The sequence below is a fragment of the Microcaecilia unicolor genome, chromosome 10, assembly GCF_901765095.1.
Source record: "Microcaecilia unicolor chromosome 10, aMicUni1.1, whole genome shotgun sequence".
Lineage (NCBI taxonomy): Eukaryota > Metazoa > Chordata > Amphibia > Gymnophiona > Siphonopidae > Microcaecilia > Microcaecilia unicolor.
The window spans coordinates 17,498,097-17,513,686 of NC_044040.1; the positions used below are offsets into that span (position 1 = coordinate 17,498,097).

Genomic DNA, 15,590 nt, shown 5'->3' on the forward strand with positions numbered 1-15,590 from the left:
CTTTTAAAATTGGGAGGGAGGGGGCCTGGAAGTGGAAGGGAGGGAGGGACGACAACCCTGGAACTGGGAGGGAGGGGGGACCATGGAATTAGGAGGGAGGGAGGGAGGGGGGATGCTGGAACTGGGAGGGGGACGGACGACAACCCTGGAACTCGGAGAGAGGGAACGAACTTCCGGTGGGTGAATATTATATGCAGCCTTCCCTTCCCTCCGAGGGCGGGGCAGTGAGAGCGAGTGCGAGGCCTGCGGTTGGTCCCTGCTCCTTCTGACATCGCGTTTCTTTCCCTGGCAACTATACAGAGTTCCCTCGAGGGCGGGGCAGCGATTGGGAGTGCGATTAAGAACCCTACGAACACTACACGGCTTCACTGCCACGGAGTCAGCTTCAGAACGTTGGAGGTGCGAATTATTATATTAGATACTGCATCTTCTTTGCAAATAATGCTCATTATTAACATTTGCCAAAGAGTGTGCATTGTTAATGATACTTTCTTCTAAAGCAACATGGGAAACTAAACAAAACAAAAAATTGATGGGGCTGTAACCCCTACCTTTTTTGCAGTCCAGATGCCAGTAGCTTGAGTGATCCATTCTCGTGAATGAATGCCAGTATCGATCCAAATGGCTGGTCGGTTTGAGCCCCCTGTACTGAACTGCAAGAGAAGTCAGTGAACTATCAGAAAACTGAACTACAGAAAGACAACACATTCCATATCTTTTGATTTAAGTATGAGCCACTGTTCTTACCCGACGTCCAGTGATTTTCCCATTGATTTAAACAGCAAGAATATTATTCTAAGGGGCCCTTTTACAAAGGCGCACTGAAAAATAGTCTGCGGCAGTGTAGACGCATGTTTTGGGCGCACGCAGAATCATTTTTCAGCGCACCTGTAAAAAATGCCTTTTTAAAATGTTTGCCGAAAATGGACGCACAGCAAAATGAAAATTGCCACATGTCCATTTTAGGTCTGAGACCTTACCACCAGCCATTGGCCTAGCGGTAAAGTTTCACACGGTAAGCAGGTGGTAATGACTTATGCGCAGTGGCGTTCCTAGGGGGGCTGACACCCGTGGCAGATCGCTGATGCGCCCAGCCCCCCGGGTGCAGCGCCCACCCCCGGAACAGCGCGACACCCCCTGGTGAAAGAACCCCCCCCGGGTGCACGCCGCTGGGGGGGGGGTGCCGCGCACCTGCCGGCTCTTCGTTTTCATGCTCCCTCTGCCCCGGAACAGGAAGTAACCTGTTCCGGGGCAAAGGGAGCATGAAAATGAAGAGCCGACAGGCGCGCGGCACCCCTCCAGCGGCATGCACCCGGGGCGGACCGCCCCCACTGCCCCCCCCCTTGGTACGCCACTGCCTATGCATTTCAAATGCCACTTGGCCCGCACCCAATTCGCATGTCTCCGAAAATAAAAATTATTTTTCGGATGTGCGTATCCAATGCACGCCAAAAATGAAATGACCGCAAGAGCTGCGCAGTAGCCGGGCGGTAACTCCATTTTGGCACGCGTTGGGCGCGCATAGACGCTTACGCGGCTTAGTAAAAGGGTCCCTAAATTAATAGGGACAGAAACTATTAACACTAAATATCTTTATCAACTAGTGAATAATCTTGCTAAACACATATTGTTGTCAAGATTTTTCTTCAGATAAATTAGCTATATCATCACAATTGGAAGGTTTTTTTTTTTTTCAGACCAAGGTAAAAACCATTAGATCTCAATTTGACAATATGTTTGTTTATTTTTTCGGAAACTGGCAACCAGTTGGAAAATCAGGCTATCCTGGGAAGATTTTACTCCTCTTAATTTGCATCAGTTTCATTCTTTGTTTAAGATATATATGTTAAATCTTACTGTTATCTTGATTCCTGCCTTCTTTTTAGTATGAGATCAGCCTCTACTGAATTTAAATAAAAACTCTTCCACAGGCTAAATTCTTGTTGACTTTGAGTCACAAGTAAAGATAATGACAAGAATTAGGAGATCGCCAGGAAGCAATCCAAGCAGATCCGAACTTCAAGGCTACATCTTGGGGCATAAACAAGATTATAACAAATCTGCCATATGACATAAGAACGATACGGTCATCATTAGGCATAAAGTATAAAGAGGATAACCAAGGGATGTTTCCTCCCTTCCAGTCTCTCTCTTTGCAAGGTGTTAATTTTTTTTTTTACCTTGCTCCACTGGATCAGCAGCTCTGCTATCTGCTTATCAGGCATTGCATGGCCATCCAGCACGGGACCTTGAGAATCTGTGCATGCTCAAGGCTAGCTGGCTTCCATCTCCTCCAAAACATAAAGTTCAGATGAAGCAAAATGCCTCGTTTGAAGATGGTAGAGTCTTAAACCCGGACCACAGTGGCAGCGGTGGCAGGGAAGGAGAGAAATGCTGAAGAGGGGGGAGAGAAGGAGAAACATGCTAGAGAGGAGGGAGGAAGGAATGGAGTGAGATGCTGGAGACTATGAGGTGGGGGTGGGGAAGGAGAGAAATGCTGGAGACCAATGGGGGGGGGGGGGGAGGAAAGAAAGAGAGAGATGCTGAAGAGAAGTGGAAAGAGAAGATGTTGGGAGACCATGGGATGGGGTAAGGGTGGGGAAGGAAAGAAATGCTGAAGATCATGGAGGGAGGGAAGGAGAGAGATGCTGAAGATGGGGAGAGAAAGGTAAAAGGACAGAGATGCTGAAGACCAGGGAGGGGAGTAGAGAAGGAGAGAATTGCTGGACACCCCATGGAGGATGGGATTGAAAGGGAGAGAAGGAGAGGTACTGGATGCCATGTGGGGTAACTATGGAATGGTAGGGAAGGGACAGGGGTAGAGCTGGGGTTGGGGGCAGAGTTTGAATGCCCCAAACAAAAAAGGCATTCTGCTGCCCCTGTTAAAGGGTGCTCTGGAATTGTCTTGAAACCTCTTCTCTTTTATTTCCCGAGAAACTTGGGGACTGGAGATTGAAGGGGCAGCACCTCCAATTTTAATAGCAGCTGATTGAGCCTGAGTTGCTACTACTAGTACTTAGCATTTCTTAACTACTACTACTATTTAGCATTTCTATAGCGCTACAAGGCATACGCAGCGCTGCACAAACATAGAAGAAAGACAGTCCCTGCTCAAAGAGCTTACAATCTAATAGACAAAAAATAAATAAAGTAAGCAAATCAAATCAATTAATGTGTACAGGAAGGAGGAGAGGAGGGTAGGTGGAGGCGAGTGGTTACGAGTCAAAAGCAATGTTAAAGAGGTGCAATGTTAAGGAGGTGGGCTTTCAGTCTAGATTTAAAGGTGGCCAAGGATGGGGCAAGACGTAGGGGCTCAGGAAGTTTATTCCAGGCGTAGGGTGCAGTGAGACAGAAGGCGCGAAGTCTGGAGTTGGCAGTAGTGGAGAAGGGAACAGATAAGAAGGATTTATCCATGGAGCGGAGTGCACGGGAAGGGGTGTAGGGAAGGACGAGTGTGGAGAGATACTGGGGAGCAGCAGAGTGAGTACATTTATAGGTTAGTAGAAGAAGTTTGAACAGGATGCGAAAACGGATAGGGAGCCAGTGAAGGGTCTTGAGGAGAGGGGTAGTATGAGTAAAGCGACCCTGGCGGAAGATGAGACGGGCAGCAGAGTTTTGAACCGACTGGAGAGGGGAGAGGTGACTAAGTGGGAGGCCAGCAAGAAGCAGATTGCAGTAGTCTAAACGAGAGGTGACAAGGGTGTGGATGAGGGTTTTGGTAGAGTGCTCGGAAAGAAAGGGGCGAATTCTTAAGTCTGTAGAGGGTGTACAGATTCTGCCTGTCAGAGACAACTTGACAGTGACCTCTATTTCCTCTACTAGAGTGAAGAAAGTGAAATTTTGACTTGGAAACCTCTTGTAATTTATAGACCTCCACAGCTGATCCTTCTGTCTAGCAACAGCAATAGGAGGAGACGCCCCTGTGGAGGGAAACTGAGGGACTATAAAACTCCAGTCCAGGTGAGCGGCCTTGTCTTTGGCTCTGCTCCCCGGCCACTGCACCTTTAAGCAAGGGGAGTCTATGAATGCAAAGTGTACTTTTTCAAAAGGACATCTTAAAAGTGCACTTCACTCAGACAGCAGAACATGCCTTAACTCTGTGCATATTTCCAAATGTTTGCAACTAATCACACAATTAAAATTTTTCATCTCAAGATAAGTTTCAATTACAATCTGTAATCCATGCCCACCTCTAGTTTCTAGCATAGGAGCCAACTTTTCAGAATTATTGGGGGTGCTAAGCCCAGTGGAAATAACCCTACCTTGGACACATACAATGAATTTTCTCAATATTGGGGTTGCTCAAGCACCCACAGAGTCAGCTCCTATGGTTTCTAGTAATGTTGAAAAAGGACAGCTGTGAGACAAATTCTTCTGTGGAAACTGGAACAGATACTCACTGTAGCACGACAAAGAGGCATACATTAGGATCAGCATATTGTACCTACCTTTAGTACATATATCGGGCGATTTTCATAGGTGTGGCCAATCTGAATTTTGCTGACAAGGTCTGGGTGCTCGGCCACCAGACTATCTATCCAGTTGTAGATCTGGAATGGAGAAATTCAGTGAAGGAGCGTGAACTCAACATGATCCGGTTATGATAAAAGATGATGTTAGAAGGGAACATTGGACTACACCAGATCAGAGCACTGTGATACGGTCTGCACATGTCATGTGCCTCTGACTCTTTAACACTGGGGAACGTAAAGATGGCAAGTCTTGTCTCAGTTGTGCATGCCATGATAACATCAAGACTGGATTACTATAATGCACTCTTCGATGGTCTGACTACAAAGCGCCTGCACCAGCTCCAGTTGATTCAGAATACGGCAGCAAGACTAATAGAAGGTTGCAAGCGACGTGACCACATCACACCATTTTTGCAAAAACTTCACTGGCTACCAGTATAATACAAGGCTGAATTTAAAACTCCAACCTGGGTTAGCTTGTGGTCAGACACTAAATGCTTGATGCACACCAAAACCAGATAGTATGTGCTCAAACTAAAACAAAGTAGCACAAAATGAAAAATGAAATAACATAGCATGTTGGTGTTTTCAGCACACCCCTAGTATTCTCTATATATAAAAGGCACCACCAACGTTCTAAATGAAGCCTCCAGCCGGAAGTGTGAAGGGAGAGAGATATCCGGTTTCCCCATGAGTGTCTGCCCCGCCCTCGCTCTCTCTGTAACACAAACAGTGAAGGAAAACACAGCAAAGCACGAAATCAAATCGCTCTCTCTGTAACAGTGAAGGACTCAGAGGGGGGAGGGGAGAGAGGCCAGAAGCCCTCACTATCTCTGTAACACAAACACAGCACAGCAGGAAACTTAACACTGAAGGACTGGACTCCAAGGGGGGAGGGGACAGAGAGGACAGACAGCACAGGGGAAGGGAGAGAGGGCAGGGACACACACACCCCCACATGCACACAGAAGAAAACTTTGCTAGCCCCCGTTTCATTTGCATCAGAAACGGGGCTTTTTTACTAGTAGAGTAAGAAGAAATATATAACATGATGACTAGAAGGGGGAGAAAAAAAAAGATCTTGCAGCGGAGATTAAGTGAAAAATAGTGACAAGCTCAGGGAATAATAGGCCGACCTGTTCAGCTGAAAGTCATAGAAAGATTAGACTGGGAATCACCTCATCCAGTGTATGATAAGTGGAGTAACTGAAACTGTTGGTATTCCGCACTAGCATCCTGGACCTCTTCATTTCTTCCTGTTCCTGGTCCAATAGCAACTGGGAACGGAACACATGAAAAAAAGGTAGAGCCTTACTCATACAGCACAGAATGCACGCACAATACAACAGACAACACACACACACAGGTACCAGTTCTCTGAGTGCAATGGGTATTTCAGCACCCCTACTACCGAACAAACCCTTCGCTATCTCCAGGGAGGGGTTATTTTTGTTGGGGTTTGCACCCCCAATTGTTTTGAAATTCCAACTCCTCTAAACACACGCCTCTTAGCTAAAACTGGTTGTTTGCCTGTTGAATCTGAGGCCTTTGTGTTACGAAGTGTGATCTACTGATGTTTTTATTTATTTATTTTTGTACATTTATGCCCCACGTTTCCCCCCCAGATTTGCAGGCTCAAAGTGACTTACAATGCACTGATAGGCTTCTGTCAATAAGCAGGAGTTAAAGTTCTGAGTATATATAGCCAGGGCCGCCGAGAGACTGAACCGAGCCAGGGGCAGGGCAACTGCCACCCCCCCATCGCTGCTGCTCCCCCCCCCCCCCCACACCGAATCGCTGCTGCTGCCTAAATACCTTGACTGGCGGTGATCATGAGGCCCTGCTAGCAGAGGACGTCTTCCACCAGCGCTGCCGGCCCCCTGCGGCTGCTTTTCCTCTCAGGGCATGCTCGATTTCAAAACCAAGCAGGCACGCCTGAGTGGAAAAGCAGCCGCTCAGCAATTGGGCAGAAGAAGCTCTGGGTCCTCCCCAGCCTCCAAGGGGGGGAGGGGCGGCGCCGGAACTTTCTCTCTCCTGCTCCTGTTGGGACGCGATCACTCAGGTCCCATCAGGAGCAGGAGAGAGAGTGAGAGAGACCCTGGTGCCAGGCCCCCCCTTGAAGGCCTGGGCCCGGGGAATTTTGTCGTCCCCCCCCCCCCTCGGCAGCCCTGTACATAGCCCTTCCCATGCACGGTGGTCTCCTCGACTCCTCCATTTTGTTTTTCTTTCTTTTTTCTTTTATTATGTTTGTAATTTGTACTAATTTTGTACGCCATCATCTACTTTGTACACAACATTGAACCGCAAAGTGGGGATAATAGTGGTCAACAAGTTATTATTTGATTTGACTCTGTTCTGCCAATTGGATGCAAAACAAAGTTTCACCGTGTTGTCGTTTTTCTATTCTGTTTTCATTATCTTTACTCCACCTAACAGGTCAGAATTTTAGGATATCCACAATGCACATGAATGACATATTTTTGCAAGCATTTTGTCTCCATTGTAAGCAGATATGTTCATCCGTATTTATTGTGGATAGTCCAAAACACAGATTTGTCTGCTGGGCTGTTGGTTGAGATGGGCAGACTGGTCTTTTCCTGTTATCATTTTCTAAGTTTCTGTGTCTCAAGGGCTCATCCAGGTCTATTGTTCTTTAATTATACATGTGTCTGGTGCAAACCTACATAAACAGCTGAGAGTTTCTGATTCTGTTCTAACATGATCCTTCTGATACACCTAATAAGTACATAAGTAATGCCATACTGGGAAAAGACCAAAGGTCCATCGAGCCCAGCATCATGTCCCCGACAGCGGCCAATCCAGGTCAAGGGCACCTGTCAAGCTTCCCAAACATACAAACATTCTATACATGTTATTCCTGAAATTGTGGATTTTTCCCAAGTCCCTTTAGTAGTGGTCTATGGACTTGTCTTTTAGGAAACCGTCCAACCCCTTTTAAAACTCTGCCAAGCTAACCGCCTTCACTACGTTCTCCGGCAACGAATTCCAGAGTTTAATTACACGTTGTGTGAAGAAACTTTTTCTCCTATTTGTTTTAAATTTACTACACTGTAGTTTCATCGCATGCCCCTTAGTCCTAGTATTTTTGGAAAGCGTGAACAGACACTTCACATCCACCTGTTCCACTCCACTCATTATTTTAGTGGCCTAGTGGTTAGAGTGGTGGACTTTGGTCCTGGGGAACTTGGTTCGATTCCCACTGCAGGCACAGGCAGCTCCTTGTGACTCTGGGCAAGTCACTTAACCCTCCATTGCCCCATGTAAGCCGCATTGAGTCTGCTATGAGTGGGAAAGCGCGGGGTACAAATGTAATATTAATAAATATATATATATATATATACACCTCTATCATGTCTCCCCTCAGCCGTCTCTTCTCCAAGCTGAATAGCCCTAGCCTCCTTAGTCTTTCTTCATAGGGAAGTCGTCCCATCCCCGTTATCATTTTAGTCGCCCTTCGCTGCACCTTTTCCAATTCTACTATATCTTTCTTGAGATGCAGCGACCAGAAATGAACACAATACTCAAGGTGCGGTCGCACCATGGAGCGGTACAACGGCATTATAACATCCTAACACCTGTTCTCTAGTTACACAAATTGTAACTGGATGGTTTTTAAAATGTGTACTATGCCTGTACAGTGTTTGTCCAAAAGTATTATCTAAATCCATTAGAGCATTACTAGCTGCAGGAGAGAACTGAGTTTTATTTTGTACTTGCAAGCGTGTCTTAGTTGGGATTAAATTTAGTAATAGAAACATGACGGCAGATAAAGGCCAAATGGCCCATCCAGTCTGCCCATCCTCTGAAACCCCAAACTCTTCCTTTTCCTAAGTGAGCCCACGTGCTTATCCCACGCCTTCTTTAAGTCTGACACAGTCCTCGACTCCACGACCTCCACCGGGAGGCCATTCCACTAAAATCTCTATGTCTAAAGGCAGCCGTTGCACTAATCAGTCCAAACATGAGCGCCTCCTGCTGGCAAAGTCCTAGAAGCTCTGTCAGCCAATCCTCTGCCACAGTTTTCTTTTATCACCTAAGGACCCACTAAATTGTTATACATGAATAAGTTCCTTACAATTATAAAGTCATTGCTCAGCCATTTGAATTACTTGCAGACACTCAAATTTCTTTTGGCATCTCCTGAACCTCAGCTTTAGTAATTCCAGTAATTTGTATAGCAGTTTAGGGGAGGGGGGGGGGGAAATTTTTCTTTACCTGCAAGTCCTCCAACATAATGGAGTATGGAATGTCGTTATATTCCAGGAAGGCCTTGACGGATTGGAGGCTGTGGAAGGGAACGTGGATGTCTACGGGAAGACTGGCCTTAGCTGGGCTGCGCCATAAATCAACCTGATTGGGGAACAAAGTTAATTTTTCTTTATGCGATATTTATATCAAATACTGTACAAATAAAAAATATACATGGATGGCTAGCTAGATACAGACACATGTAGAAAGAACAAAGATAGGCTGTAACGGCAGAGAGATAAATAATTATAGGTACTTTATAAAGAAAATGGTACTATTATTTCGTAGAGACAAATAAGACTTAGGCGCCAAAAGTTTGGGCGCTCAGCGCCAATTCTATAATGACAACATTGTGTATAGTTGTTGTTCTAGAATACTAGTGTAAGTGCACATTTTGGCGCCTAATTCTAGGCAGAGGCGTAGCCAGACCTCAACGTTTGGGGGGGGTCCTGAGCCCAAAGTGGGGGGGGGGGACACAGTTTGGCCCCACCTCCCTGCCGCAACCCCACATACCTTGGCTGGCGGAGGTCCCCGACCCCCACCAACTGAAGCCTTTCTCCAGCACTGATCTCTGCGTTAACTGCCCTGCTTCCCCTCACGTCGCGAAGTGTCGTGCATGCTCAGTTTCACTAAAACCCAGCATGCAGGCAATGGGCAGAGAACAGCGCTGGAGAAAGGCTTCAGTTGGCAGGGGTTGAGGACCCCCGCCAGCCACACCAGGGGCCCCGTATTCAACTTGGGGGGCCAGGCCCCCAAGGCCCCTCAAAGCTACGCTACTGATTCTAGGCACACACGCTTATGCCATATCAATGGCTGGTGAAATGTTTGCACCCAAATATTGGTCTTATGAATGTAACTGACAGGTTTCTATAACTGAGGGGCCCTTTTACTAAGGCACGCCGAAAAGTGGCTGCGCTGGTGTAGGCGCATGTTTTGGATGCACGCAGGTTCATTTTTCAGCACACCTATAAAAAAATACCTTTTTTTTTTTAGCCGAAAATGGGCATGTGGCAAAATTAAAACCAGCGTACGTCCATTTTCGGCCTGAGACCTTACCGCTACCCATTGAGTTAGTGGTAAGGTCTCATGCCCTAACCTTGCGGTAAGCGTCAGGGCGTGTAAACCAGGGGCGTAGCCAGACTTCGGAGGGAGGGGGGTCCAGAGCCCGAGGTGAGGGGGCACATTTTAGCCCCCCCCGGCGCCTCCGCCGGCGCCACCACCACCACCAACTTTAACACCCCCTCCCCCCCGCTGACGACCCTCTCGACCCCCACTCCCGCCATCAACCCGCCGTCTGCTACCTTTGCTGGCGGGGGACCCCAACCCCCGCCAGCCGAGGTCCTCTTCTTCCTTCGTTCTGTTTCTGAGTCTGACGTCCTGCACGTACAAAGTCTTGTGATCTGCAGGACTTCGTTCTGTTTCTGTGAGTCTGACGTCCTGCACTTTGTACGTGCAGGACGTCAGACTCACAAACAGAACGAAGGAAGAAGAGGACCTCGGCTGGCGGGGGTTGGGGTTCCCCACCAGAAAGATAGCAGACGGTGACGGCGGGTTGGCGGCGGGAGAGGGGTCGAGAGGGTCATCAGCGGGGGGGTCCAGGGCCAAATCTACAGGGGCCCAGGCCCCCGTGGCCCCGCGTAGCTACGCCCCTGGTTATAAGTGACTTTTACATGTACATCTATTTTCCATCATGTCACTTCACCACATCTTTTATGGACGTTATCTAATGGCATCTAATTTCCTTGCAACGTGGCAACAAAACTATGGGCCCTGCTTACTGAGGCGAGTTAGCATTTTTAACACGCCTACAATTAGCACACGTGTTAACCATGTAGATGCCTACACTTCTCCTCTTCCTCCACTTTCTATCTCAGTTGATAACACCCTCATCCTCCCCGTCTCATCTGCCCGCAACCTCGGAGTCATCTTTGACTCCTCTCTTTCCTTCTCTGCGCATATCCAGCAGATAGCCAAGACCTGTCGCTTCTTCCTCTTTAACATCAGCAAAATTCGCCCTTTCCTCTCTGAACACACCACCCGAACTCTCGTCCACGCTCTCATTACCTCTCGCCTGGACTACTGCAACTTACTCCTCACCGGCCTCCCACTTAGCCATCTATCCCCCCTTCAGTCTGTTCAGAACTCTGCTGCACGTCTCATATTCCGCCAGAACCGATATACTCATATCACCCCTCTCCTCAGGTCACTTCACTGGCTTCCGATCAGATACCGCATTCAATTCAAGCTTCTCCTTCTTACCTACAAATGCACTCAGTCTGCTGCCCCTCACTACCTCTCTACCCTCATCTCCCCTTACGTTCCCGCCCGTAACCTCCGTTCACAGGATAAATCCCTCCTCTCAGTACCCTTCTCCACCACCGCCAACTCCAGGCTCCGCTCATTCTGCCTCGCCTCACCCTATGCTTGGAACAACCTTCCTGAACCCTTACGCCAAGCCCCCTCCCTGCCCATCTTCAAGTCTTTGCTTAAAGCCCACCTCTTCAATGCTGCGTTCGGCACCTAACCCTTACCGTTCAGTGAATCCAGACTGCCCCAATTTGACTGCCCCTATCGGACCGACCGTTCACTTGTCTATTAGATTGTAAGCTCTTTGAGCAGGGACTGTCTCTCTTTGTTAAATTGTACAGCGCTGCGTAACCCTAGTAGCGCTCTAGAAATGTTAAGTAGTAGTAGTAGTAGTAGTACATGGCTAACACGTGTTAAAAATGCTAACGTACCTATAACACAGCTTAGTAAACAGGGCCCTATAAGACTACTCCTTATGCTTTATGGGCCAAATTCTATAAATGGCGCCTTAAAAATCGTCGCCAAAAAAAACCCACGCACTTAGCAACAATTCTATAAACTATGCCAAAAGTTAGACTATGCTTAGCGGCCGTTCTTGCGACTATAATTTAGGCACATCCATTTAGGCCACCTAAAACCAGGCCTAAATACCTGCGCCTAACTTAGGCGCAGAGTGGATGTATTCCATAATAGTGCGCATAGTTTTGTTTTTTTTTGAAACACCCACAACCCGCCCATTCCACACCAAGGCCACGCCCCCTTTTCTGTTACAAACATTAGAATTTAAGCGCACCACGTTATAGAATGCATCTAGAAAGTTGTGCTCGTAGGTTCTAATTAAAGCCAATTAGTGCCGCTAATTGGTTGTTAAGTACCAATTATTGGTGCTGATTGGCTTATTAATCAGTTAAAGTTGGGCACACAATTTGGCCATGTGGCCAAATTAGCACATACAACTTAAGGCGCCATTTATAAAATGTGAGGGTATGTATTCACCTGTGTGTTTTATTAATCATTTATTTATTAACATTTTAAATCATTACAAGCTTATACACTTGAAAAAGAAGCACACATCTTAGTAAAAGTCATTAGAAAAAGAAAAGGAAGAAATTGATCAATAGGCAAGGACATCCACGCTATTGTTCTTTAGCTAGTGTTTCAAGTCTTTCAGTTCCTTCTTAGAGCTTAATTTCACGAAAAAGGAGGGGACTATGGAAGCAAAATAGGTCTTACAGAAGTCGCTATTCAGCACTATGAACCTGACTTTAAAGATTCAGGCTCAGGCCTATATCAGCTCTCATGCAAAGGCTTGTTATTTCAATAGGCCTCAGGCCTGCATGCAGAGAAAAGGACATTGCTGACTAACCAAGGCTACAAGAAGGCAAAAATAACTTCAGTAACAACCTTGTTTACAGAAATTGGGCCTGTGGCCCTGTTGTTTGAGTTCTTCTAGTCACAACAGTGGAAAACCCCAGATTTGTTTTTCTGGACAGAAAGTCTCGCCTTACCCAAGAAAAGGGTATAAGAATTCTTTCCATAAGCATAAGGTGGTCTGGGTGTTAGCTGGAGCAGTTCACGCGAGAGTTGCCATCAGCGAAATAGCTGACAAGCCCAGATCCGAGCTGGCCGCATCATGAAGATATCTAAAGCTCATTAAACTGACAGCCTTGCCATCCGCTCCTGCCTGCTGGTCTGCCTGCCCTGCCAATGAGAAAGAGCATCTGATGACCTGCTACCTATCCTATCTGCTGTCTGACCATCCGTGCTGGGACTCCTGTCATTCTCCCAAAGATGTTGCTTGACAGCTTCCTGACTGCCTCTTCCTCTGGTGTTCGTGAGTGTGGGAGAACCTTTTTCATCTGTCAGGATGTAACTGTTCTTTTCATAGTGCCTTGGGAGTTGGGGGTCCCAATCAGTTCAGGACATAGGGTGTACAGTGTGCATTATCTTTACCGTGCCTTGGCAGGTACATAAATATTCATAAATATTCATAGCTTTACCATCATTATGGGTAATTTAGCATAAGTAATTTATATGGTCTGTGCCAGAGCCGGTGGTGGGAGGCGGGGCTGGTGGTTGGGAGGCGGGGATAGTGCTGGGCAGACTTATACGGTCTGTGCCCTGAACAGGACAGGTACAAATCAAAGTAGGGTGTACACAAAAAGTAGCACATATGAGTTGTCATGTTGGGCAGACTGGATGGACCGTACAGGTCTTTTTCTGCCATCATCTACTATGTTACTATGTTACTATGTATACAGTGGGGGAAATAAGTATTTGATCCCTTGCTGATTTTGTAAGTTTGCCCACTGACAAAAACATGAGCAGCCCATAATTGAAGGGTAGGTTATTGGTAACAGTGAGAGATAGCACATCACAAATTAAATCCGGAAAATCACATTGTGGAAAGTATATGAATTTATTTGCATTCTGCAGAGGGAAATAAGTATTTGATCCCTCTGGCAAACAAGACCTAATACTTGGTGGCAAAACCCTTGTTGGCAAGCACAGCGGTCAGACGTCTTCTGTAGTTGATGATGAGGTTTGCACACATGTCAGGAGGAATTTTGGTCCACTCCTCTTTGCAGATCATCTCTAAATCATTAAGAGTTCTGGGCTGTCGCTTGGCAACTCGCAGCTTCAGCTCCCTCCATAAGTTTTCAATGGGATTAAGGTCTGGTGACTGGCTAGGCCACTCCATGACCCTAATGTGCTTCTTCCTGAGCCACTCCTTTGTTGCCTTGGCTGTATGTTTTGGGTCATTGTCGTGCTGGAAGACCCAGCCACGACCCATTTTTAAGGCCCTGGCGGAGGGAAGGAGGTTGTCACTCAGAATTGTACGGTACATGGCCCCATCCATTCTCCCATTGATGCGGTGAAGTAGTCCTGTGCCCTTAGCAGAGAAACACCCCCAAAACATAACATTTCCGCCTCCATGCTTGACAGTGGGGACGGTGTTCTTTGGGTCATAGGCAGCATTTCTCTTCCTCCAAACACGGCGAGTTGAGTTCATGCCAAAGAGCTCAATTTTTGTCTCATCTGACCACAGCACCTTCTCCCAATCACTCTCGGCATCATCCAGGTGTTCACTGGCAAACTTCAGACGGGCCGTCACATGTGCCTTCCGGAGCAGGGGGACCTTGCGGGCACTGCAGGATTGCAATCCGTTATGTCGTAATGTGTTACCAATGGTTTTCGTGGTGACAGTGGTCCCAGCTGCCTTGAGATCATTGACAAGTTCCCCCCTTGTAGTTGTAGGCTGATTTCTAACCTTCCTCATGATCAAGGATACCCCACGAGGTGAGATTTTGCGTGGAGCCCCAGATCTTTGTCGATTGACAGTCATTTTGTACTTCTTCCATTTTCTTACTATGGCACCAACAGTTGTCTCCTTCTCGCCCAGCGTCTTACTGATGGTTTTGTAGCCCATTCCAGCCTTGTGCAGGTGTATGATCTTGTCCCTGACATCCTTAGACAGCTCCTTGCTCTTGGCCATTTTGTAGAGGTTAGAGTCTGACTGATTCACTGAGTCTGTGGACAGGTGTCTTTCATACAGGTGACCATTGCCGACAGCTGTCTGTCATGCAGGTAACGAGTTGATTTGGAGCATCTACCTGGTCTGTAGGGGCCAGATCTCTTACTGGTTGGTGGGGGATCAAATACTTATTTCCCTCTGCAGAATGCAAATAAATTCATATACTTTCCACAATGTGATTTTCCGGATTTAATTTGTGATGTGCTATCTCTCACTGTTACCAATAACCTACCCTTCAATTATGGGCTGCTCATGTCTTTGTCAGTGGGCAAACTTACAAAATCAGCAAGGGATCAAATACTTATTTCCCCCACTGTAAGTGTGTCGTCTCTGATTTACACTGTTTCTAAAGCTGCCAATATAATAAATTAGCTTTTACATTTCTACAATATCTGAGCTTTGTGTCTTGTTCTTTTCTAGTGATTATTCTAGGTTGTAATGAATTTGGATCTGTAGTTGGAGGGACGTTTAATTACGCCTAACCTACATTCCAGAGTGCTACCCTTCATATTTTGTTATCTGTGTATACGTTCCCTTATCACCTCCCCTTTACCTGAGGTGAGGTAATTGTGTTAGCCTCACGCATCACTAGGGACAGGCAGGTTCCCTGGAGTCCTGCAGAGCTTGCCTGTCTCTCACTATTGAAAATGTGATAGTGAAACAGCACCCTCTAGAGGAAGGAGTATAGGTGGAGGACTCAGCTTAGAGGGAACAGTGAATGTCATTATTATCATCACAGATAGAATTTCAGAGACAAGAGAGGGATACCTGCAGATGCTCCATGCCTTCTAGCCCTCTCAGCAAGGTGAGCTGCTCCTCATTTTTGGCTGTGACCCGCAGAACCTGATCTCTGAGGAGAAAAGAAGCATTGGGATGAGCATGGAGCTTGGCTCACAGATGGGGTGTCTATGGCAGTGACCCAGAGCAATCACCAGTTGTTTGGTTTACAACAGCAGAGGGTGGGAAAGCCAGTCCTGTGTGATTCAGTGCTGTGCTCTGCCACACAG

The 15,590-nt window shown here is 46.9% G+C and overlaps 1 protein-coding gene across 1 annotated transcript in view; it reads right to left on the reverse strand.

The window, feature by feature from the left end:
• The window catches only part of LOC115479000 (carboxypeptidase A1-like), a 36,472-nt gene that overhangs the window by 13,839 nt on the left and 7,043 nt on the right, over positions 1-15,590 (reverse strand). The window contains exons 2-6 of the mRNA XM_030216705.1: positions 15,352-15,433; positions 8,709-8,843; positions 5,651-5,749; positions 4,449-4,550; positions 552-653 (exon numbers count right to left, since the gene is read on the reverse strand). Coding sequence (XP_030072565.1) covers positions 552-653; positions 4,449-4,550; positions 5,651-5,749; positions 8,709-8,843; positions 15,352-15,433 — 520 coding nt within the window. The remainder of the gene's footprint in view (positions 1-551; positions 654-4,448; positions 4,551-5,650; positions 5,750-8,708; positions 8,844-15,351; positions 15,434-15,590) is intronic.